Source organism: Colletes gigas, unplaced genomic scaffold (assembly GCF_013123115.1).
Source record: "Colletes gigas isolate AHSC1104 unplaced genomic scaffold, ASM1312311v1 Colletes_gigas_Sc00035, whole genome shotgun sequence".
Taxonomy (NCBI): domain Eukaryota; kingdom Metazoa; phylum Arthropoda; class Insecta; order Hymenoptera; family Colletidae; genus Colletes; species Colletes gigas.
The window spans coordinates 984,288-1,009,679 of record NW_025106664.1 but is presented as its reverse complement, the minus strand read 5'-3'; the positions used below and the strand labels follow the sequence as shown (position 1 = coordinate 1,009,679).

Here is a 25,392-nt window from a genome sequence, read left to right as displayed (position 1 = left end):
GCACCACGACGTTTTCCTCCTCTTGAAAAATCCCAATCAAAGTACAATTTTCAGAGGAGAGTTTATTACCTCGCTTTCTCGCGTTTAATTATTTTAGTGTACATTTTATAACGTTGACGAATGTTTATTATGTGACTTTGTAGGTCGCAAATCTGAAAAATTTGTACCCTGTCAGGAGTTTAACCCTTAAGTGGACTCTCAGTCTCAACTGAATAATTTTCCTTCAAAGCACTTAAAAATCAATGAACTAATGGAGGATTACTTAGGATATGTATTAAACAATTATTATTTGTACAACAAGCTCTAACAATGTATTCTCCGAGTCGCTAATAACCCTTAGCGGTTGATGCGACTATAAACAAATAAATGAAAAGAAATTATTATTTTGAACTTGTAGAGGGGCCGCAGCAACCCCAATAATCCACTTAAGGGTTAATAAAACTATTATAATTTTGTAGACTACTTTGTCCGTGTTCCATATGTATTGATTACTCCCCCCTCTTTCCACATTAATCTTCATTTTGCGCGTTAAGAGCACGAAAAACGTAACTGGTTAAAATGATGGATGAAACACTGTCTGTTAATCAATGATTGAAATGGTTGTACTTTCTATCGTAAACTTTCATTAAAAAAAGTTTAATATGTTAAAAACTGTTCATGTTTTTAATAATCATTATTGAGTAGTTATTCTAAGTTGTGAAGGCTGGCTGATATTTCGAAAAAATGTTCGCCGTTAAATAAGTTCGACTATTTCAATCGATTAAACAGGACAGAAGGCAAGATATTTAATTCTAATGAGAATATTTAGTCAATAAATGTGAAACTGAAGAATTTTCTTACTAAAAGAGCAATTATAAAAATTTAACAAGCATACAGAATCTATTCAATATTCGTCTGTACTGTACATCGATAATAACTCGATAGAAAGTACAAAAATTCCATCATTGACTGTTTATAAATAAAAATACTCCAGGAAAATAATTCTAAAAATACGCGTCGAAACTACGGAACTTATGAACGTTTCGATTTTCTCAAAATGATGCCCCTTACGAGAAAACTTCATTTCGCGATTCAAACTTATTTCCTCGCGAGAAATCATTTCCTTTTCGACCATACCATGAATTGCATCCCCTCCTATGCAGAACGAGTCACGTGATGCATTAGAAGTCAATACCTACGGAACCGACAAGGCTGTTGCAAGAATATTATTAACGTTTATAACGTTATGTTCTTACAGAGACGTTGATTGTATAACTTTAACGACATTTTCAATTCTTTATAAACATATCTGCTTGTTTTGACAGTTGCATATAACGAGTACAAACACATATTTGTTTAGAAGGCGCGTTCGAGCATTAAAATTAATTTTCAATACGACAAGCGAGTAACGACGGTGTTGACAGGTTTAAATTTTTATTCGTTTACTCTTACAAATCATCTTTTCTCGGTTTTTTTTTTTTAGGAACGTTCGTAACTAATCAATCGTATTTACGCTGCAATCGCGGTAAAACGGTCGGTAGTTTTATTACCAGACCGAAGAACAATAGTGCATCGATGCAAATCTATCGATATACAATCGCCTGGGCGAGTCGATGCTCGAGTTGATAAATAACGACTAGTTTTCTTCGACACATTTCACAACGAACGTTCATTCAGAGTTTCTATTATCGATATTATCGTTCGTGTAATTGAATTCGTCGGGCGTTTGCTATTTTTATAAGCTGTAACGTTGTTCCCGAGCATCGAAGTTTCGTTCGCGCAGAATTTGCAGAAAAGGTTTTAATTACTGAGCAATAGATGATAAAGACACAAAAGTTAAAAAGATGTATTGGATTTACACCCTGAGAAGTGAGTTTTATAAGATACGATCTATCGAAATGCAATAAGAAATTCAGTATTCAGCTCAAAAATTATGTTTTTTCTTATTCTTGTTCCCACGTGTTCCATTATTTCGTAAATCTTTCTGTAGAATTATTGTCAATTATTTCTACAAAATTTACGTTGCATCAAGATTACAAAACTCTATTCCAGAAAGTGTCTGTCAATAACTGCGATAAGCGATCGTTCAAAAAAAAAAAATTTGGAAGAAATTTATGGATAAAAATTGCTTGAAATTTCTGCAACATGTTCGAGGATACGGAAGATGTATCTGACGTCGAGGAAGATTTCTATAACGCACTAGCGCTGTTACGTTCGACGGACGAGGATAGCACGGAGAAACTTCGTAAAATGTTGGACGCGCTCATCGAGAGGAAGTACGGTTTTGACAAAATTTTAATGGCAAGCATGCCGAAGAAATTTCTGCAAAATACCAAAATTCGTGGGAAAACGGTCTCGAGCAACGGATCAGAGACGCTCGACGTCGCCGTCTCGCGCAGGCCTGGAAATACCTCTCAGAAATCCATGAATCTGATATTCTTGGATAATGCAAAAGACAATACATGCAATCCAATAAAAATATTCGAGGCAAACGTTGAGGATTACAGCGAGAAAGGAGACATTCCGAGGATATCTATACCGGACGAGGGATCGATAGATCTGCTTCTGTGCAAGGTTTTTCTGCGACTAATTAATTACAACAAAATAATGAAAACGTTAATTTCCGTTCGACCTTTCTACGCGTGAAATCAGCGAATACGATTCTAATCTTACTTCGTTGAATGGAAGATCTGTAACGGAGCAAAATTGGGACCACTGATTCTATTGGAGTGTCAAGACTGTCAAGAAGTCTACCACCCTCTGTGTCACCAGCCCCCAGTCGTTGACATCGACGTCTACGATCCTAGAATCGTTTGGCGGTGTAGTAAATGCATGGGCACCGCTCCCGTAAACACCGATCTCGATTTCGACGAAACGAAACCGAAAAGATTTTGTTGGCACAACGATACGGACGACGCGAATGAAGAAGCTTCTACGAACACCGAAAAATTGGAGGAAACGGAGAAAAACGAAACTAGTATCGTCGATCAAGTGTTACCTGGTAAACAAAAATTACCTTCATCGTTTACATTATTTTTGGTTCCATTAAACGTGACACGAAACTACTATATTTTTAGATACTTATCAAAAGATTGGTTGTATCGACGAAGGTACGATATTCGCGAAAGATCCTTCGCAGTTAACTCAGAAAATAATGAGAAGCGTATCCTCGAATCAGTTAAAGAAACGAATCGGCTCAAAACTTTCGGTGACTCGCTCTGTTACTAAGTAATCAAAATAATCCTAATTAAATGTATTCAAAATTACGTTTTACATTAAATCTAATGATCCTAATGTATTTAGAAAATAATGGACGGATATATGGATATAGAATATCTCTAAAGAAGCTAAAAATGGATTCGACGATTTTTCTACTATTAAAAAAAATTGCTTTCTACAATAATAAATGCTGTCCTTCGTACATGTTAGGGAAAGAAAGAACAAATTGAGAAATTTAACTTTACTTGACCAAGATATTAACGCAGTAAGTAATATTTACTTTCATTCGTTTGTCAAATAGTGTTTAGAAAAAATGATTCGATCGTTCAAAGTTTTGGAAGAAAATTTTTGAAGATTTTCATTAAAATAATTGTTCTGCGCAGAAAATTAACATTTTACTATTTCACGATGCTCTCAAAAGCTCATATTATATTGTTACGCGATGGGGTATTGATTCTGTGCTGCTTTCACGCTCCAGCATTGAAATTTCTTTTCCCGACGAATCGCTCGCTAAAACTATTTATTATTACGTTAACATTTCGTCGAAATGAAGTTAATTTTCGTTAATAAATCGCTATCGAATATTCTGCTTTTATAATTATTAGATAAATAAATCACTTCTGTTGTAGTTAAGAGCAAAACCGTTCCTGAGCTGTTTTAATGCTATTTTGGTCTGTATATAAAGATAGTTTATTTTTGTACACGAGTAGTGTTACAAAATGCTACAGTACGAGTACTGTTACGATTAACTTTCCGTTTCAAAGGTCTGTCCTCCGCGAATCTGAGAATCTTGAGATTCTCTGAGAGCAGGTAGATGCTTAAATGGGTTCTAAAGGATTCGAAATATCTACCTGACAATAGTGGAGGCAAGAGAACTCAAAAGGGTGGGAAAGAACTAAAAAAAATCGCGAAAAGAGTTCGACATTTTGTAGATGCAAGAATCCCACCTCTAGACATTGTACACTGACGATGATACTGTTTAAGTTTTGTTTACGTATCTTGACACAATAAGATTAATTTTCAAAAATCTATCTCACTTCCTACCGTAAAGCAAATAACATTGATCATCGCGCCAAGATAAAATGTTTCGTTAAGACTGAATATCGATAGAAATTTCATACAAATACTGCAGTACAAAAATTGACAGCAGAATTTAAGTGATCGTGGCAGCTTGCAATTTGACACGTATAGTGGTCGTCAAAAAACTGCAACGACGGTAGAAATTGTGAATAATGCGCACAATATTGTTTTACAAGATCGACGAATAAAAATATCCGAAATTGCTAAAGGCGGGTGTGTCGGGTGAACAGGTATATGTTGTCTATTGTCTCAAAGATGGTAGTATTAATAGTGTTTAAAACTATAATTTGACGAGAACTAAAACATATATCTGGTAGTGGATTATAAAAAATAACTCTATAACGGTATGAATGAAGTGTTTCGACGATGAGTGTTCATGCACATTACGCTTTATTTATTAATCATTCTTTACATGTACAAGGCAAAACCCATCATGAAACGTTTTTCGCCTTTTAACAGATCAACGCAATTTCACACTTCACTCCCGCTAAAGAACATTCCGATTACAGTGCAGGACACGTTGCTTAAGCCGATTACAGATAACGTACATTATGTCGCCAGCAACTTGTTCCACGCAGCAACGAAACATTACGTATAACAGAGAAGAAAAAGAAACGGTAACGTGTCATCGAGATTCGATCAACCTTCTATTTTGGTCATTTACATACTCAGATGTTTCTCTGTCATTGTCGCACGTTCCCGTTCCGTTTGCTCATTCCTTCTCTGTATTAAGGTCAACGGAGTTCAATTACCTTCGGCAACCATGCCGAAGTTTTAATCAGGCTTGATGCTCGATCACTTTCGCTCTAATTGATCGTGCGTACAAGAAGAGAAGATCAAACATGCACGTGAAGCGCTAGAAATTTACAGATCGCCTGTAATTCGGTGTACGATGTACACACACCGTGACTCTTTCTTCAAGTTAATCATAATTACGTAACGTGTAAATGTAGATTCTGTGCAATTAATTCTAGAATTTTTTACATTTTTAAATAAGTTATAACGAAGACATCAGACGCAATTTATCTACGCCCCATTATTAATTTATTTATGCTTCACCTTCGACGCTGTACAGGGTGTTACAAAATACATGGTACAACACAATAGGTGGTGATTTCCGTCGAAAACAATAAATCGAGAATATGAAATCAAACTTTTCTCCGTTCCTGTTGACTTTTCAATCACCGTGTTCGAAGACGTCCATATAAATAAAACAAAATTTATTTATTTATATCGTATTAGAATGTATGAGAACCACGATAGTCGAAACGCAATGGACACAATTGTACGTAGAAATTCATCACCGTTTACAAAGCCACTGCTTGTTTTGTTTCTATGGACGAAGTCAAATATTCCCCTACGAGTCTTCGTTTTTGGGACAATCGATTTGGGGAATAGACTGGAGAAACTTTTTGGCATCGACTTTGTGACAAAATAAGCTGTTGTACGAGAAAACGTAACTAAATATACGAAGCTTTTGTTTTTTTATTTCGTTAATTGACAAGCCATTGAAATATTGACAAATCGGGGAAAGTTTTGCTTTGTGTGCGTATTTTATATAGTCTAAACACCGATAAATGTTATTTTACATTTTCGATTTATTCCTGCCAGAGAAATCGTCTGCGTTTCAATTGTAATACGTATTTTGAAACACTCTATATATAATAATTTACAATGTTGAGTTACAGATCGGGACGAAATACAGTAATTCCTATCTTCAAGTGGCAAAATCTGAATCGTCGTTCACGTAAAACTAAAATTTCTAGAAATTTAGAAACGTTTCATAACACCATAAAAATGTTAATAGTCGTATATGAATAAAATATGATCCAGCGTAAACATAAAATGCGATGAGAACGATTTGATTACTCGGACCGATGCAAGGAATATCACTTGAAACCGGGAATTACCGCGATATTTATTCGATTAGACCTTATAAATTATTTACTATCCTCGCGTTATAATTTTGGCGTAATCGTAGCGAGACACAAAACTGTTCAAACATCGACCGTTCATCGACAGGAAGTGTCCAGACAGAAACGAATTCTGTGATAATACTTGTAACGGATCTCCAAATAAACGTAAACATCGTCTAAAATTATTGACCCCGACAATTAAATAACTTAGAAAATAAAAAAAACTAGCGCTATTTCTTAATTAGATAGGCTATAAAGACGATGAGTATAGTTTTTTTAAGCTACTGTACAAACGTAAAGGTAATAAAGTAAAACAGCTATTTGTGCTGATTATCACAGAATTGTTGAAATTGTTGTTCCGTTCACGGGGGCACGACGGTTCGTCCGTTCGTTCGAGACGTATTGTAAATCAGAAAAAGTGTTTCGGTAGCAAAATTATGTTGGAAAATATGCGCCGCGGAATAATGTCCGCGAGCCGGTAGCAAGAATATCCGTGTAAAAATTTCTTTTCGAATTCTTCGTCGCGGCGAAGAGCGAACCGAAGCATTTTTCTAATTCTTCGCCATAATACACACAGCGCGCTTTATTCAAGCGACGACGCGTTATGTCGTTGACAAGATTCCCTGTAGAAACGAAAATTTCAAAGTACCTATCGAGTCGATATGTTTCTCATTACCGTCGTCATTATTGCTGAAGAATTCAGGTTCGAACTATACAGAAAATACTGCACAGAGCTATAAAGATTGCTCCTGAGTGACGTTCACGACGAAAGAGAAATTCATTTTTTTTTTATTCGTCCATAAAATGCATTTTCATTATACCGACGCTGTCGATCATCGATTTGTATAACACGAAATTTTAATATTTAATAATATTTTTTTCTTAAATTCTGATCTCCATCCAGAGGCAATCTCCAGCTCCCTAGTATAAACGCTTAATACCGACTCTACGAAGCTCAATCTGACACGCAAAATTTCTATACCGTTTACAAAATAAGAGAAAATATACTTTATATACGTAGATAATAACATTACGTAAAATATTAGCTCACAACCAAATATTACTATTCTAGAAAAATAGTAGCGATAATACAATTGGGAATAAAGATCTAGCAAATATCACTATCGGTACATTTTTTTTTTAGTTTAACGTTTTTTCTCGATGTTAATAATTTTCCTTTAATCACTCTGAGGGTGTGAACGAATCTTTACAGTGCGTTAGAACGTCCTTGTGGTATAATTTTGAAATTTGATCTTTAAAAGGGGGTAAATCGTGAATACGCTATTACGAAAAGCTCTCCTAAAAAATGCTAATGCGTGTGCATGCATGCAACGAGAAAAATTGACGTTTAATTACAATTGCAAAACTTATTATCGAGTCCCGTTATCATTCGCTACCTATTTAAATCTTCCTTAATTTCGAATGACTCGGTATTATTTACGATATAAAGTTCTTCGCCTACGTTTTTTTTTTAACTATATGTGCACCCGCTATATATACAATTGCAAATAGGAGCAATGTGGAACAAAGTGGTTATTGATATTTTTTGCTCGATACATTTAATAGATAATTGTTGTTAACTATAGTGAAGTATCACTCTGCTCCAGAACCCACTTTGAACTACTTTATATAATGAACCTCTGTTTAAGCCACAGGAGACGTTCAGCCTAATTCATGACAGAGTCATCGTGCCAAGTGGCTGACATCAATTAAATAAAGATTCTGACACATGTCAAGGTTGCCCTAACTTGCACTTCATCAACACATTATATTCTGGCACCGATGTGACATTTTACATAAACCGTATCAGATTTCTTTGTCTCTCGAGTCGATTGCAGCCTCGTCGAAATATCGAGTTAATAATGTTACGAGGTAAGTACGAGCCCGCTATAAAATTAGATATCGAAATGAACCATAGTGAGTGACGATACTCTCTAAATCTACAACTAGCTTGTAATTATTCGCGAGCTGTAAAATATAACTGTACAATGAATCATTTTCGTAAATTGTTTAAAAAGAAAAATAGTTTACGATCGTTTCACTTTTATAGTACCTTCAGAATCGATACTATGTATCACCTATATCTATCGATAAACAGATTGCAATTATACGAATTTATATGATTTTTGTTGGACAATTAAAGAAAAAATATTATTAATTGATTACATATAAGCGATTGAAATGATTACATTATAAATGATTTATTAAAGATATTTTGTACATAAATTTTAATCTACATAACATCGCGGATTCGATGCCAGCAAAATAAATACACGCAAAGTATCTTTAATACATCACTTGGCACAAATTTTATCTGATAATTGTATCGCGAAACTAGCTGTGACGATCTACAATTGTTTCTCTATTATGATTAAAAAACAAATAAAAACAATCGCGTTATGATATGTAATTTAAGTGATTTAATTTCATATACTCACTTTGGTAAGTAAGTTTTATTTATTAAAGTGAGTTGTTCATAATTAAAAAATAATGTTATACAGGGTGTTCGGCCACCCCTGGGAAAAATTTTAATGAGGGATTCTAGAGGCCAAAATAAGACGAAAACCAAGAATACAAATTTGTTGATGGAGGCTTCGTTAAAAAGTTATTAACAATTAAATTCAAAAATTTCAAATCGTTCTGGAAAAATTATTTTCGGTTGCGGGGGTCAATTACAATCATTTTTGGTGAATAGACGTACCTTCGAAATCCTACGTACTTTCTAGAAAAAAATTCGAGAAGGTGTGAAATTTTTCGACGAAAAAAATTTTTCAAATCGCTCTAAAAAAATTATTTTCGGTTACAGGAGTCAATTGTAATCATTTTTGGTCATTACACATACCCCCGAAATCCTACGAATTTTCAAGAAAAAAATTCGAGAATATGCCTAAATTTTTCGGCGAAAAAGAAAAATTTCAAATCGTTCTGGAAAAATTATTTTCGATTGAGGGGGTCAATTACAATCATTTTTAGTCATTACACATACCCCCAAAATCCTACGCATTTTCGAGAAAAAAATTCAGTACGGGCGGAACTTTAAACGTTAATAATTTTTTAACAAAGCCTCCATCAACAAATGGATATTCTTGATTTTCGTCTTATTTTGGCCTCTAGAATCCCCCATTAAAATTTTTCCTAGAGGTGGCCGAACACCCTGTATATTTAAAAAAGAAAGATTGTTACCCAATAATTTACCATAAACTTATAAATATTGGCTCAGACATAAAAATATACTGCATAATAAATATTTGTATGTGAGAAAGTGCAATAAGGACACCCTTAAGTAAATGTTACATGAAATCTATCTTTTTACTATTTGCATTCGAAATAAATATGTAAGGAGCATGACTCTGTAATATAGCATTTATAGCAATAAGCGATGTATTCGCTTAGTCTCGTAAAGTATGACACATATTCATACGAATTTATAAAACAGATTTCGAAACCTACAGCAATGTGTTTTATCACAAACATTGTTTCATTTAATGTTCTCTGTAAAATGTTACTGCAAATACCTTGTAAAGGTATTAAAAGGGACAATATGGTTCTCGGTTATAAAATTTGGTAAAAACAGTTATTCGAATTAATTTCATAAATTTGTTCCATAATTTTGGACGTTATTCAAGCTTTGGTCAGGAATACATTATATAAGATAATTATTGATTTTACTTTCTGTTTATATGTCATTCTCTATTAAAATCCTAATTATTTATATGCCAATTATTTATTAATTACCATGTTGTACTTAAAGTCTGTATGCTAACCATAAGCAAAAATATTAATGCTTACATTTATAACATAATAACGCAATGAACAATTTTACATAAATATCATCAAATGACCGGTTCCGTTTTGGTTGTATTATATTTTACATAATGTACAACCCATGTATACTTATGCACAATAAAATATATTGATGATATACAACTGTACAATCGTGTACAATAATTCTATTGTACCTTAAATTAAAATTGCGTACACTTACTTTATGAACGCACCCTCATTAAAGACGAAAATCACGTTAACGTAAATGCATCCTACATGCTAACAATGCATCAAACTTCATGACATGACAACGTAATAATGGTTTAATACAGATCAGAAACATGACGACTAGAATTAATTATCGACTAGAATTCTCACTTTGCAAAAATCCTCTAAATAAGCAGGTTTAAAATTGTCAATAAGACAGCTCATATAGCAATTTTTCGTTCGCGTTATTACTCCTTCTTACTCTTTAAAATAAGCTTTACATAGAAACTAAATATGAAATCCCATTAGTTTGGACTTTATAATATTTAATATTGTTTGTATGTAGGATACATAGTTGTCTAGTACCATTACGAGTTTACCACTACCTAAAAGGCCATTAAAGATTTCATTGCCTGGGAAGATACCAGTGCCATACTTTGGAAGCGCTAGATTTGTTACTTTTTCCTTTCAATTGTGCCTTTATACGTATATTGTAAATAATTGGAAGATATTTACATATACTTTCAATTAAAAATTATCAATTAAATGCAAGAGATTAAGATAAAACTTATTGTAAGTATGTGTTACCTAACATAAAGCATTGGTTCAAACTAGTATTACTGTGTTGAATTAAACGTGTAAATTAATTCGAGAAATGTTGTGTATTCAACTGTGTATCCACTCAGTATGTACGACATATTTTTGAATTCTTACGAACACTTAAATATTTCAGCGAAAACATTTATATACAATAAATATTACGTGCATACAAATATTACCCAAATATTAATATTCAGTAATGCGGTAAATATATTGTAACAAATACTCTTTTAAGCATTTTTGCATGGGCATTAAAATTTCAAGAATTGTTTACAATAAACCAAGTTTTATGAAATAAAATCTAAATTACCAAACGTACAACGAAACTTTTGGGAGTTTATAATCACTTATTAGCTCTGACATCACATCATGAATTAGTTGTGTGATATTTCTCTCTCTCTTTTTTCTTTCTCGAGAAAAACGATATTCAAATATGACGGTTGCAGATTTATTTTACGTTTCATATTACGTTATGACATTAAAAGTATCGCCAAAATCACGGAATTCATAAAATGTATGGCAACAACTATTTATAAACCCTCTTAGCTTCGTTTAGTACAGACATGTTTAGTAAAAAAATGCTCTCCAGTATATGCCAGCGGATACCCAGCTTTATATAATATATAATTTCGTTTTATTTTTTGGCAATAGCACTTCCAGACAGTGGCAGTAGGCACTTTGATTACAATAATAAGATAATGAATATAAAATACGACGAGTTATTCCACCTTTAAGGCAGATATACCATTCCCAACAACCAGATGCTCTTTGGGAAAGTCTAGAACTACAGTAACATGAAAACCCATGTTTGCAGAGGCAATCACATACTCGCATAAGGAAAACCAACTAAATGCTGTTAGAAAAAACATTGCATTAAGTTTTATATTTAGCCACATTAACCCTCCGGCGGGTGCGCCCGTGCGCCGAGTACACGACTTAGTTTTTCGCCAAAAACTTTTTCCCCCATGGTCGGATCGACTTCAAACTTTTTCCTATTCCTCGTTTGTAGTTTATTCTATTTATTTGCCCCAAAAGTTAAAATTTCATAATATCAACACCGCGTGTATGGAGTACGAAAAAAGGTGCTTGTTTTACGATAAAAAACACGACCGTCGGAGGGTCAATTATAAATCTAATCTAAATTCAAGTGTGCTATTTACTGATGACTGTTACTTGTTTAATATCTCATACATATTTAAACAAAAGTGAATGAGTTTTAGAAATGATTTTTCTGATATGTATTTTATGAATAGGGTATTTTTGAAATATGTGGTTAAATTTTAGGAACATATTCTATTATATTCTATGCCATAAAATGGTTCTGGAAATGTTTTTTCAAGTTATAACTATCGTTATCATTTTCTACCTATTAAAAGTAAATCCTTCAATGTCTCCAAGCATCTATGAAATGTTAATGCGAGATATGCATTTATACAGAAGAAAATCATTTTTATTATTTTTTTTTTTGTAAAATATTTTTACAATCTGTTGTGAACAAGAAAAAGTATTTATAACTGTTAAAGTTTGACCACTTATTTCAGGAACAACATGTATATTTACTTTTCACGATTTCATGTAATGTGTTAGTGCATATTTTCATTAAATTCAAATTACAAATATAATTGGTTCCTTACCTAGATCGTGGCACAGTAATCTGTGTTTTAGGAAGAAAATTATAAGTCCAATAGTACTAATAAGACTTGTTACAAAAAGTGCCTGTTTGTATTGAAGACTTTGTGCATTTGGCGTCACAAGGCGACCAAGCCTTACTGCTGTTAGCATATATGTAAGAGAGCTAATCATGAAGGCAATGAAAATTTTTTCATGCACCGCTAAAAAAAACAAAAATAGATTCATTAATAAATCTATTTTGCAAGACATTGTAATAGGTGATATACTTGTATTTGAAATGTTCATAAAATTATTTGTTAGTAGTAAATATATAATAGACATTGACAATTAAAATTCATTGCAACACAAATGTATTTTAGTATGTACATACACAAGGAAGTATGTGAATTTGTTAACTAATACAATATTAATCAGTTGTACTGAATTAATATGTACATTTAATTATATAGCATCACTTATCAGTACCGCCCATAATAAATATCTATTGTTTCGTCCTATATTAAGTAGTAAACTGCTCTTTCTTTCATAATGTTACTTACAATAATTTTCCCTGTTGGAGATATATGTAACGCCACATAAGGCTGCTACTTCTGCGATATTCAACCAATAACATAAATTTAAAAGTCTACATCCCATAATTCTCAAAGGTACATCCTCGACTGCTTTCAGTATATTATGATAATATGAACGATAAACATTGGCTATAATTAGACGAGGACCAATATGTAATGCTATACATATACGCCACAAATATCTTTGAGGAGATATGCCAGTAATGGCTGAGATTGATGGAAGTACATTGTAAACCTGGATTAAAAACATTCATTTTTAGTATAGTTAACATAATTCTATTATTTACAAGAATTTATGATATCAAATATATATGCATTCATACCCTACAATGTGTTTCGTGAATGTCATCTTGTTGGAAGATATATGCTGTAACGAAACAGACTAAAAGAGTAACAAGAGGTAAGGACACTGTTGCCAAACATAATTTTTTAAATGATATTGCCATATATATTGAGCTTTTGTTGCTTCCAACATTATTTAACTCCATAGTGATATTATCTAGTATTTTGGCATTTATGCACAAAATAAGATAGCTCGGAACAATATTAAATAAGGCTATGTTAAAATCATAATCATGCCTTATTTTAGTATTAATTGAAAGCTTTAACAACTTCCTTAAATTTCATAATGTACCTGTAATAAAAAATTAATTACATATTAATAACATGATAATACAAATAACATGCTATCAAGAAACATTAAAAGAGAGACACACTAAATATTATACATGCTATCATTATATGGATAACTGAAGTCACTGTTCTATAATAAAGCTGTATTTCATCCCTAATGTATTATGTAATGCAATTAGTTTCATCACAATGAAATTTACATGTATTTATATCATATTTTACAATAAAGTTGAAATAAACGTACTGTACTGAGTAAATTCAGCATGTTAAAAAGAAAAACTTAACAAAAAATATCAGAAACTGTAGTATGTAAGGTCCTTGCCTCAAAATTGCTTATTTAAAATAACGAACATATTCGGTTAATTGCCCTATTTTCGGAATTGATTTTAGAGATAACCTACTTTTTCTATTTATAGCAAACAAAAGGTACTGTCATGGGTAACGCAAAGTTCGTGACATTTGGCTGCAAATAATTTATTATGAAACTCATACTTTTGTACGCCGTACGACAGATGCAAAGTAATTAAATTTCTTTTGTGCGATAAACAATTCAACAGAAAACCTTTGTTAAACTCTTTGACAAGGCGCAAGTTGACATTTCCTATTTTCTTTTCTCGTTTTACTTATACAAGGAATCATTTCATTTAAGTCATAATAGGTACCTGGATATCCATACATCGGATATGATAATTAACAACGCAATTGTTAATTTATTTCAGGAGTAGAGTGGATCTTATTCGAGCATCGCAGTTTTTCGTTTAAAAAGATAAGTTTACACACAAGTCAGTACATGGAAGATAAACAGCATACACAACGTCCGAGTAAATAGCTAGTAATGTTATATTTATGATGGAGTGTTTGAGGAATGTTACAATTTCGAATTAATTACAATTTATTGCAATTGTTATAGCTCCGACGATAAATAATTCATTCATGTTCATTTATGATCTTCATAAGGAAAATTGAGAGAATTTACCTTATTTCTTGTGTACAAACACGTCGTCTGCTAGTCCACACAAATTTTGTTCTAGGAGATGCCATCTACGATTTTTACATACACTTCTCAAGCTCTTCGACCTGGCGCGAATTTTAAATTCTCATATTAACCGCTTAAATAAATACGAATGTACACACATAGGTATTGAATTTGTCGCAAGGTATTAATTTTTCTGATTAGTAAAATGACATTGATGACTCTTAATTGATGTAATGTTGTGGCTTCAGTGTTATTTTACCAATCGGAAACCTAGCGGCACAGCCGACTCGAATACAAGCCATATTGAGCAAGAGGCAGTAAAGCTGCAAGCCACGCACCCGTTTGGTTGTCCAGGTGGCAGGGGAAGTGAACCCTTACGTGACACGTCCCCAGGTGGCGGATATGGGCAGCCGCTGGGATGGGATGCAGGGATGAGGTCATCAGCCTTCTCAGGCTGGTAGCCGCATCCCGGAGATCGGAACGAAAGCTCCCGCGGACCAAACACCGGTATGAATGTGTTGTGTGTGTGTGAGTGAACTGAGGCATGGGATATTTGCCACGGGTTTACCTAAGGCCGCAGGTTGGCCAGCTGGCTGCGGATGAGTCCTGCGGCCAGCGGCTTAGTCCCATGTCACGGGACCGCGGGTGCTGGTGACCAGGCGCATGCGGTCAAGTGGAGGGGAGGGGCTTGAAAAGGCACGGCGCAGCGGGGGATTCTGTGATGGCTCACTAGAGATCCCGGTCCCTCGCCAGGCGCTTGAGGATGGTCACCGTAGGGTTTTAGCCGGTAAGAGTCCGGCACTACCCGCCGGCCTTCTTTTTGGAAGGGCCCGCGGGTGCCCACGAGGATTTTCCCACGTCCAAAAAAAAAAGTAAAGCTGCAAGAGCCCGACTTTACACTAAACAGACAGACTCTCGCGGTTTTACTGTATCTCGTTTAACATGGCTAATATTGAAGTCGACTGTACATATCGATTGTTCATTTCAATTAACTTGGGCATTTCGAAGTGCATGATGTGTTTAATTTTAACCTAAATGAAGTAAAACTTCACGAATATAAATTATTATGTAAATGTCATGTTAACCATTAACTTAAAACATTTAATGAACATTAAATGGCTAATTAAGAAAAAGATCAGTGTTAATTATTCAAAAATATTATAGTTATGGATGTAGCCATTTCAAACTTAAATTTGAAATATAATCGATTTTTATCAGGTTCGAGTCGATACTCGGTTACTAAAGGTGGACGGATACCCAAGTTTCAGATCAGACTGAGCATAACTCAAGACAGTACGTTTTAAGTCATAAAATAAGATTCAATTTTATTAAAGATATAATTATAATCGTCCTAATTAAAAATTTATTATGCCTGTATTCTTTGACGAGGTTCTTCTTCGACTTCGTATTCAACTTCCACTTTCGGACGGGCTTTCTTTTGCATTTTGCCCTTTTTACTGACTTTCGGTCGTTTTGCTTTTTTGCTGGTAGAGGGCACCATATCCTGCAAGAATAGACAATTTTAGAAGAAATCATTTTTTAAACGAAAAACTATAAATTTTTATTTCATTACTTCAATATCACTTGTTTCAGATTCGAAATCGTCTGACAATTCAACTTCTTCTTTTTGTCCCGAGTCACTATCTTCATCCTATTAACATAGACAGACATATTAGTTGATGGGAATTTGTAACGCGTAATTTAATAAAAATAATTGTGATTTACGCTTAATGATAGATAAATTACCATTGATAGTTCTTCAATGTTAAAATCGTCATTTTCATCTTCTTCATCAGTCTCTGCTTCTACATAATGTGGTTCATTTCTTTCTCTTTCTATTTCTCTTTCATCTGCTTCTAGTTCCATTTCCACTTCTTTCTCAATTTCTGTCTCTTTTTCATATTCTTCTTCTTCACTTTCATTTTCACGTTCACCTTCAACTTCAACAGCTTCCACAGCTTTGTCAAACACTTTTTGTGGGAAATTGTATATATTATTGTACTAAAAAAAAAATAACAAATATTCTATAGACATGAATATGATTACAATGCTAAAAATACATACCATGCCTTGCTTCAATCGTTCCACAAGTTGCTTTTCTATTGCTGTTTCTAATCTAGCAGCAATAAGAGCCTTCTCTTCCCTACGCCTTTCTCTTCTTTCAATCTTTCTTTGGATTGGTACAATTTGTTTCTGCCTTCTTAGCCTTAATTTTCTCATACGTATGAGATACTGTGTAATTTTTACAAATCTCTGTTTACATTTTGCTTTCACAAAACCTGGCCAATATAATAAGTTTTCATTGATCTGAGCTATTGCCTTCTCAAAATTTCTAGAAAGCTTCACTTTCTCCCATGCATTTTTTGGAAAATGCACTCTGCAGAAAATTATCAATATATGTTTCATAGTGATAAAGTTATTTGTAATCGGTGATCAATTTAATGTTAACACATTTATTGCGCATAACTGAAATTGTGAATAAAACTCAAACACTCAGAGAAATAATATGATTTTCATAGCAGTAAATATCTTAGAAAATTTCTCAAATTACTGGTATCCATGATAGTTACTCCATATTCAATGGACTTGTGAGTTTAAACTGTCCCAACCCACATGTAGATCAGTCAATATGTTAAAAAACGTTCCTTACTATTAATTTTATTACCTTTCTGCTGTTCTCATGAAGAGGTAAATAATACCATTTTCTTCTCTAACAGTAGCATACTGACTGTTTGCAAGAGGACAGGATGCTCTACTGCATAAACCCGTAAGATTGTATTCATTTCGGCAAAATTTCTGTGATTTGGTGCTACAAAAATGAAATACAAAATAAGATTAGCACGTAATAAAACAAAATTACGGATATTTGAGTAGAAAAAAACTGTACGCACTTTACTTTGAAAGAACAAAACGACTTATTGATAATGCTCCACACAACCTACAAAAATTTTAGGATACAATAAATGTCATTTATAACAGATAATTCGCAAAAAACTCACATCGTCGTGCTGCATTTTGTTTATTTTGTGAGGTTGCGATTTATAAACTATCTCTATGAAAAAATTAAATACTTTTGATGTAAGTATCTCCTAAAAAATATGCACGTGTATTCGGAAATCCTTAAATAATAAGACTGTATATTAGGTTAGGATTTGTATACTTTGACTAAAAAGGAAAATCACACTTTGTTTCTGAGACTTCCCGCAAGCGGCGCTAATGTATATAATTACTTTTTAATTTTTTGGGGGGAGGGGAGTTCATTCTTCTAATACAATACTTTTCTTATAATAAAATGTTTATTTGTAGCGTCATTTCTTCTATGTCATGTTACTCTGCCGCATTCGTAGTAAGTAATAAGTAATAGCATTGTAGTTTTAATACCTATAATGCCAAACAAATCTCTCTACTTTAGACTTGCCATCCGAATTCTTAGATACAACATTTATAAATAGACAATACAAAAGACAAGTCATTCTGGAAGAGATTGTCATAACGATTAGACTTATTGTAAAGTGATACAAAATTGTTATTTTAGGTCAATCCACATTGTCATGTCCTCAGCCTTATTTTTATCATAAAGTGACATCAATATCCATGATTAAGATTTACATCGTTAACGGCAGAAGTGGCCTCGTAAGCCAATCGTTCAGTTTCTCTTTGAGCGGCGATCGCAGCGTGTTCCTCAGCAATCTTCTGATACAACTGAGCATGCCTGTCCTTCGCTCTCCCCACGCTCGCGGAATCCTGTAAAACAACATGCAATCAAGTGAAAGCTACCGTTCCGAAACATCTCGTGTTAATAGTAATGAAAACGAGCTTTTCTTAGTACGCCTCGAACTTATACTAAAATGGTATTAACGAATGTTTATTACTCGCGGGAGATTAGCCGGAACACCGTGAGCGTTTGCTGCAGCGATCTTCTGGTAAAGTCGATAATGCTTCTCTTTAGCAAGCCTCACTGCTTCAGAATCGACAGGTTGCGTAACTGTGTCTTCATAATTTATTAAGGAGGCATGAAATCCACTTTCATCAGCCGAGTATTGCACCGTTCGTACTTTGTGTTTGGGATCGATGAAAGAATAAGAACCTGAAACGTAAACATACAATGCTTTTTCGTGACACACGGATTGAGGGTTCGCGAGCTGGGTCCTTTGCGTTCTCCATATTACACGAGAATTATAAATTTCATTTCTGTTTATTATGCACAATTATTTAATATTCATAACATTACCTAGAACGTGCCCAGAACCGTCTCCACTTTCTTGATGAATTCGATCGACAGTTCCAGGATATCGTCCTGCCTGGTATTGAAACTTGTAAGGTTTGGGTGGTGGGGGTGGCGTCGTGGTCGTTGAATATTCTGATAAAATATGTGACACGTCCCCCAAGCAGGGGCTAATCAGAACGATTGCGATCTGATTCGAAAATATTGTTGTCTAATTAGGTATCGTGATCGAATAAGTTACACTTTTACAATTAAGTTTTAAGAAAATGTAAAAAAATTGTTTTGACCAGCCAAATGAGAATACCTCCTTAATTCCCAATTGATTCTGACAAACAACTTTTTATTTTATAACTTTTATACGCCTCGTCTCAACAATATTAAAACTCGTTTTTGTTTTGAGTCAGCCTTCGCCAATTTTCTTCCAATTATAGAAATGCAAATAAATTCCTACAACTTTCACATTCCTAACATTTTAAAGTTTTTCCTGCTAACCTTTTAGTAAGAGAATCTGATTATTTATCTCCAATATTTTAGTCACGGACGATTAAGATACTGCTTGTGACTGAATAAATTAAAAACAGTCCTACAAAAAAGATGGCCAGCGTTTTTCACTACGCTAATGTACGATCCCACACATGTTCAACGACGGGACAAAAATTATTTCAGCTTAATTAGGATGTTTCCCCCCCAATCGTTATATTCGCCAGTCTTTGGTTCGTTTGATTTTTACATATTTTGTACATTAAAAATTCTCTTAATTGAAAATCGTTCACGAACAATGAAGAAATAAATATACACGATAAATATAGATCGATAAACTGATGAATATATTTTAATGTTAAAATATAACTATCGATTTTCGTTCACAGGTTCTATGGATGAATAAAGTGCTAAATTGATTACGAAATTCATCGATCGTCTTACATACTAACAAATTAAATGTATGCAATAAACTTTTCGAAGAAGGCAACATTGAAATACTTTCTAATTTATATTTTCGTTGTTCACCCACATTTTTTGTACATTAATATCCTTGACATTTTAACCGTTACAATCGACAAAACGAGTCCCTCAAAGATATGTAAAATAAACCGATTATAATTTTCCGTATATCCAGAAAATATTTCGTTTGCCGATTAAAACAATTTTCAAAAATTACGTAATCTAGCATAATGGATTTAGAGACATTAGACCACTTACGATTAGATTCTTCATTGTCGTTGACTCCGTGCCGATACCTTTGCTCACACGAATCGATATAAACTGACAGGACAGTCTGCCGGTGAAAGTAATATAAGAAACTGATGAAAAGAGGAGGTAATATGTGTTAAGCCTGTTTTTACACATATACGTTTTACAACGTAATAAGCAGTACTCCGTAGTAATTCATAAAATTCTTACATATAAAATAAGTATTTTTATAAAAGCTGAAATTAAAATAAAAACAAAACAAATAATCTGCATTTTAACTTCAATATAGAAGGAAGAATAATAGAAATATTCGATAAATATACATTCATATTGTGTCAATATTTGTCCATTTATCAATTTTCACAGAATATAATTACATTTATATTACATTGCTTAATTTGTATATTTTATATAACTAGGCGACATTTATGTTCATATATTTTAATTATGTGTGAAATATACATTAATATCTCACCGTAACAATATATAATTCTGTACACCAATTACCAATTGCTTTTGGGAGTGTTATTTTATCAAACCTCATAATTTGTAAAACATACTTATTTATTATACATGCTTAAAATGTAATTGCAAATATTATTTCATTTTCACAAAATAACATATATTTTATGTACCTGTGTAAATGAAACATATAAAAACGGAATTTTCTTTTAATTTGTCGACTTAATATGGTCTATAATGTGGTAAACCTGATGGCACTGGCATGGGCATTGAAACAGGTCCAATTGGGTAAGGAACTGCAGGTGCTATGCCAGGAAAATTACTAGCAACTGGATAACCAGGATCACCGACTGTGAAATGTGATTTTCTTATTAACTCTTTTAATTTATCTACTTTAACTTTGCGTAGATGCATCAGTTTTCTTCGTGATAAAAATTGCTCTAAAAATTCGTCAACTTCCATGTCTCCAGCCAAAAATTTCTCTGCTATAGTCTAAATATTCAAAACACAAGAGAATTGTTTTTTAAGAAAATATTCTGCATTTAACAATTTTAGGTATTACATATATTGTACCTCTGATTCTTCTTCAATTTCAGCAGTAGCTGTTTGCAACAAGTCTAATGCAGTATCAGCAGTCATTTCTCCAGACTTTTCCTCTATAAATATAAGGTATAAAATAAATTTTATATAATATATATACACACAAAGTTAACAGCACTTCACATATTATAAAACCATACTTATTTCTTCCAGTTTTTCCTTTACACTTGTACACAACGCATTTCCTTTTTCACTAAGGTCTTTTAAATCTTGTTTGCTTTCTTGTAATTCTGGCTGTTTTGACAAATTAAATTCTGCCAAAGATCTATTACTGGCCATTAACATTTCCTTTTCTGTTTCTAAATCCTTAAACTATGTAAAAAAAAAAGTAATAATTAGTTTAAAATAAGTATCACAATAATAAAGTATATAATCAGATATGAAGTTAATAAAACTTACCTGCTTTATATCTTTTACAATATCTTCAAACTTGCTATCGTTATGTAATAATTCATCAAGTTCATCATTGTTTAGATGTGAAAGTAGACCTAATGCCGCAGGTATGTCAGGTTCTTGATTTGATTGGAACATTGTTTAATATTATTTAATTTAACAGCTTTGTTCTTAGATTCACTATGTAACTATATATGTATGGAATGTGAGATTTACATTTTATACGCACAAAACACCGTGATAAGTTAAATGTAAGTTTACATTCCTCACGCAACGGAAAGTTTGAATTAGTATATAAGAGTGAATCTTTTTAGTGTAAACTGTTAATGTTCAAAACAATTCCAATTATACAAATTTTACGAAATATTGTTAAAATGCGACTCCAAAGTATTATTCTGTCAGTTGCATAAACCATGAACTAATAACATACAGATGCACGCCTTTCTCAGAAATAATTCACTTAAAATTACAATTGATCATAATACTAGTAGAACTGCTCTACATCTCAAGAAACTGAAAATCTTAAAATTCGATTCAAGATACAAAGTAGTATAAGCAATGTGACAATTTTACATAAAAAAATAAATCGAATATAGAACGTAGCTAGTGCTGCGTCCCGATCTGCGGTCTAGGGGGAAACGCGAAGTGAAGTACCGTGAGGGCCCCGTAGGATTTCAAAATCCTCGCGAGATTTAGCAGAAATAGAAATTCGTCAGGAGACGAGGAAAACTCCGATTCGACACGGCCTTTAGAAAATAAACCAAGTATTTCTAAAGAATGCCTTCTTTTCTCTCTCGACCCTTGACTTCCTCCTGCTTGACGCTGGTTCGTTTGAATCTCGCTCCGAATTCTAATGGAGTTACATGATCGCGCACTCGATGGCCATTAATCGAGTTCCCATAAATTTATGCGATAGCGTAACACTAGACTTCAGGGAAATCCCTGGAAAACTACAGACGCCAAGTTAAAACTGCCAACTAAACTACCAAAGTGTCGTCTCTTACTATTCTTTTCTCTTTGCTCGAGTCTCGGTTACAGATTCAAAAATTCTGTAAAGAATTACGATCTGTACAAAGGAGCGTTAAAAATAGGGTACAATTTGTTTAATAAATGAGAGTACTGTGCATATATAACGATGGACGATGTGAAAGAAGTTATGTCCGATATCTATAACACTTTAGTACAAATACGTTATCCTAAAATTACGACAGCCACAGTAGAAAATGTAGAAACAACAATTCTCAGTGGAAAAAATCGTATTTCCTTATTGTCTTGGGTGCTAGCTGAAAAATCTCCCGAAATAGCAGTTACATTACAAAACTTAGGAGGCACTGCTTTAAAAGGTTTAAAATAAGTTGCTAAATAACCAAATAGGTACATTGAACATTGATAATGATATTCTTTTGCAGACAAGTTATTGCAGTATTATTCTGGAATTGGGATTTGCACTGACAAGGAATTATTAATGGTTTGTATTTTATTCAAATTATTTAAAATTATTGGTACTGAAGAAATATGAATAATGTTTTATAGGGAAATTGTGCATTAAAAGAACAACTTCCTACTTTAAAACTATTATTAGAGTTTATAAAGTGTATGTATATTGATTCATCTGATACTGAGGATAATGAGGAGAAGTGCATTGATGATATAATACAGGTATACATTCTATTTCCTTTGTTTTAATCATCAAATATAGTTTTGTATTATGATCTTATAACCCATGAAAATTACATCTTACATATATATTTCTATATATTAGGCTTGTATTATTGAAGATCCAGATGAAATGATATCTGATATTGATGAAGATCGACAAGATTATTCTGAATCTCTGCAATACTTTCATGATTTAAAAGAATATGTTGCTAATCACCAAGAATCAAATTCTGATTATGAATCTAAAAAGGAAGAGACTGTAACAAATAATGAAGAACAAGTAATGGTATCATTAAATTTAATGATTATACTTGTTCTTGTTAAAGTAATATTGGAATGAAAATTTTAATACAATTATAGGTACAAGAAAAAGAAAAAGAAAGTAACAAAAATGATACAGATTTATTTAATGAAAAAACAGAAAATTTCGTAGAAGCTTCAATTATTGAGACATACCCAAAGCCTAAAGAAAAAAAGGAAGAAAATGAAGTAAATACTATGAATGCTGATATTAAAGATATATGTTCAAACGTCAGTATTTTAACACAGGTTTTATAATTATATATTATGATATTAATAACTTGAATAACATATCATGTTTAATTATAGGTACAAGAAAAAGAAAAAGAAAGTAACGAAAATGATACAGATTTATTATTTAATGAAAAAATAGAAAATTTCTTAGAAGCTTTTTCAATTATTGAGACATACCCAAGGCCTAAAGAAAAAAAGGAAGAAAATTATGTGAATACTATGGATGCTGATATTAAAGATATATGTTCAAACTTCAGTATTTTAACACAGGTTTTATAATTATATGTTTTGATATCAGTAATTTAAATAAGATTTCATGTATGTACTAGACAATTCATGTCACTTATTTTTATTTTTAGTTTTTGCAAGCAAAAGATGGAATATGCAATGCATCTATACCAAAGGAATTAAATAAAATTAACACACCGTTTAACGAAATTTTTAAAGATGCTGTTACTAATACCACAGATGCTGTAAACATGTATATAAATAATCAATAAGTTACAGTATTATATTACAAATAATTTTTAAAAAGCATTGTTTTTTAATTTCATATTTTTGTATTTTTATGTAATAAAAACGTTTACACATTGATTAGAAATTAATCTTAGTGGAGGTATCAATAAAACACTACTTTCTTTAAAAAATTTTATATGTGCAATTAGAAATACATGATTTTACGATCTGGGTCGTTCTTTCTTCTCTTTGTAAAGTGCAAGTAAAGAAACATTAGCAACTTTTACTACTTTGAATCGGACTCCTGGAATGTCACCAACAGCATGACCTTTACGACCAAAACCTGCCACTAAAACTTCGTCATTCTCTTCAATATTGTTCAAACAACCATCCCTAGGTACAAAGGCTGTAATTTTTTTACCATTTTTAATAAGTTGTACTCTTACGCATTTACGAATAGCAGAATTTGGCTGCTTAGCTTCTACGCCCCTAAAAAATAAAATTAACCTTAATTAGAATACTCACGGAAGTAAATAATCCAAAAACAGATATGTACATACACTTTTTCTAAAACAATGCCCTTGGCATGGGAAGCACCGCCAAACGGATTAGCCTTCCATCTTGTTCCCAAATGAGCTTTCTTGTAATCCTTGTCATTCCATCGTTGATCACGTCTGTGGTTTACGTGTTTACGTGCCGTACGAAGACCACGAGGCTTACCTGCGGTTTTAAAAAATAAGGTTATGTATTGCACTCGTCTAACGTTTCATGTATTCGTATAATTTTAACTTATTACTTGCACCCAGTTATTATACTATATATTAAAATATATTATCACTTGTGAAGTTATAATAAGAAACATTAATAAATATTACATCGATCATTTAATTATTTGCATACAGCAATATTCATATGTAACTAAGTTATCTTCAACACAGTTTAAAAGAAATTATTCAAACATTTCCTGTCACATATTTCACGAAGTTATAGTTAGATTTATTATACAAAATTATGTGAACTTTTCACAATCTTCAAGTTATGTTTTATACTTTAAAAAACGATCTAATTTTAAGACTCATCACGTACCCATTTTGCTCGGTGTGCTATACAACCGGAAGAGGCTTAACCTCCATAAACGGAAGTCTGAATACACTAGTGCTCCCAGAAGTCCCAGATACGAAGTAGCTTTTGCGCATGTGCATAGAAAATTGTATTAGTAACGGTTCCTATTTGGCTATTGTAGAAAATTATTTAAAAATTGTTGAAGACAGAGTGATAAACTTTCCTAAATGT

The 25,392-nt window shown here is 32.8% G+C and overlaps 7 protein-coding genes across 7 annotated transcripts; 2 read left to right on the top strand and 5 right to left on the bottom strand.

The window, feature by feature from the left end:
- Positions 1-2,124: 2,124 nt before the first annotated feature.
- LOC122402344 (integrator complex subunit 12-like) lies at positions 2,125-3,211 on the top strand. The gene is made up of 3 exons (XM_043405049.1): positions 2,125-2,553; positions 2,668-2,980; positions 3,057-3,211. The coding sequence occupies exons 1-3, from the start codon at positions 2,125-2,127 to the stop codon at positions 3,209-3,211; spliced, it is 897 nt and encodes a 298-aa protein (XP_043260984.1).
- A 7,807-nt stretch (positions 3,212-11,018) lies between these two features.
- Positions 11,019-14,625, bottom strand: LOC122402370 (post-GPI attachment to proteins factor 2-like). The gene is made up of 5 exons (XM_043405092.1): positions 14,580-14,625; positions 13,294-13,604; positions 12,938-13,205; positions 12,401-12,598; positions 11,019-11,619 (listed from the first exon to the last, which is right to left on the bottom strand). The coding sequence occupies exons 2-5, from the start codon at positions 13,456-13,458 to the stop codon at positions 11,486-11,488; spliced, it is 765 nt and encodes a 254-aa protein (XP_043261027.1). The 5' UTR covers positions 13,459-13,604; positions 14,580-14,625; the 3' UTR covers positions 11,019-11,485.
- A 1,308-nt stretch (positions 14,626-15,933) lies between these two features.
- LOC122402357 (protein MAK16 homolog) lies at positions 15,934-17,713 on the bottom strand. Its single transcript, XM_043405072.1, has 7 exons — positions 17,579-17,713; positions 17,471-17,517; positions 17,245-17,388; positions 16,644-16,956; positions 16,326-16,580; positions 16,153-16,230; positions 15,934-16,083 (listed from the first exon to the last, which is right to left on the bottom strand). Exons 1-7 carry the CDS (start codon positions 17,591-17,593, stop codon positions 15,946-15,948), a joined length of 990 nt encoding a protein of 329 aa, XP_043261007.1. The 5' UTR covers positions 17,594-17,713; the 3' UTR covers positions 15,934-15,945.
- Positions 17,714-17,894: 181 nt separating this feature from the next.
- On the bottom strand, positions 17,895-20,054 carry LOC122402356. Its single transcript, XM_043405071.1, has 4 exons — positions 20,005-20,054; positions 18,811-18,994; positions 18,452-18,666; positions 17,895-18,323 (listed from the first exon to the last, which is right to left on the bottom strand). The coding sequence occupies exons 1-4, from the start codon at positions 20,017-20,019 to the stop codon at positions 18,165-18,167; spliced, it is 573 nt and encodes a 190-aa protein (XP_043261006.1). The 5' UTR covers positions 20,020-20,054; the 3' UTR covers positions 17,895-18,164.
- Positions 20,055-20,345: 291 nt separating this feature from the next.
- On the bottom strand, positions 20,346-21,939 carry LOC122402373 (vacuolar protein sorting-associated protein 37B). The gene is made up of 4 exons (XM_043405096.1): positions 21,457-21,939; positions 21,198-21,369; positions 21,031-21,113; positions 20,346-20,949 (listed from the first exon to the last, which is right to left on the bottom strand). The coding sequence occupies exons 1-4, from the start codon at positions 21,586-21,588 to the stop codon at positions 20,680-20,682; spliced, it is 657 nt and encodes a 218-aa protein (XP_043261031.1). The 5' UTR covers positions 21,589-21,939; the 3' UTR covers positions 20,346-20,679.
- Positions 21,940-22,497: 558 nt separating this feature from the next.
- On the top strand, positions 22,498-24,241 carry LOC122402324. The gene is made up of 7 exons (XM_043405018.1): positions 22,498-22,793; positions 22,860-22,918; positions 22,984-23,109; positions 23,213-23,395; positions 23,470-23,640; positions 23,719-23,913; positions 24,003-24,241. Exons 1-7 carry the CDS (start codon positions 22,586-22,588, stop codon positions 24,141-24,143), a joined length of 1,083 nt encoding a protein of 360 aa, XP_043260953.1. The 5' UTR covers positions 22,498-22,585; the 3' UTR covers positions 24,144-24,241.
- A 36-nt stretch (positions 24,242-24,277) lies between these two features.
- LOC122402325 (40S ribosomal protein S23) lies at positions 24,278-25,237 on the bottom strand. Its single transcript, XM_043405019.1, has 3 exons — positions 25,186-25,237; positions 24,660-24,819; positions 24,278-24,588 (listed from the first exon to the last, which is right to left on the bottom strand). The coding sequence occupies exons 1-3, from the start codon at positions 25,187-25,189 to the stop codon at positions 24,321-24,323; spliced, it is 432 nt and encodes a 143-aa protein (XP_043260954.1). The 5' UTR covers positions 25,190-25,237; the 3' UTR covers positions 24,278-24,320.
- Positions 25,238-25,392: the final 155 nt, after the last annotated feature.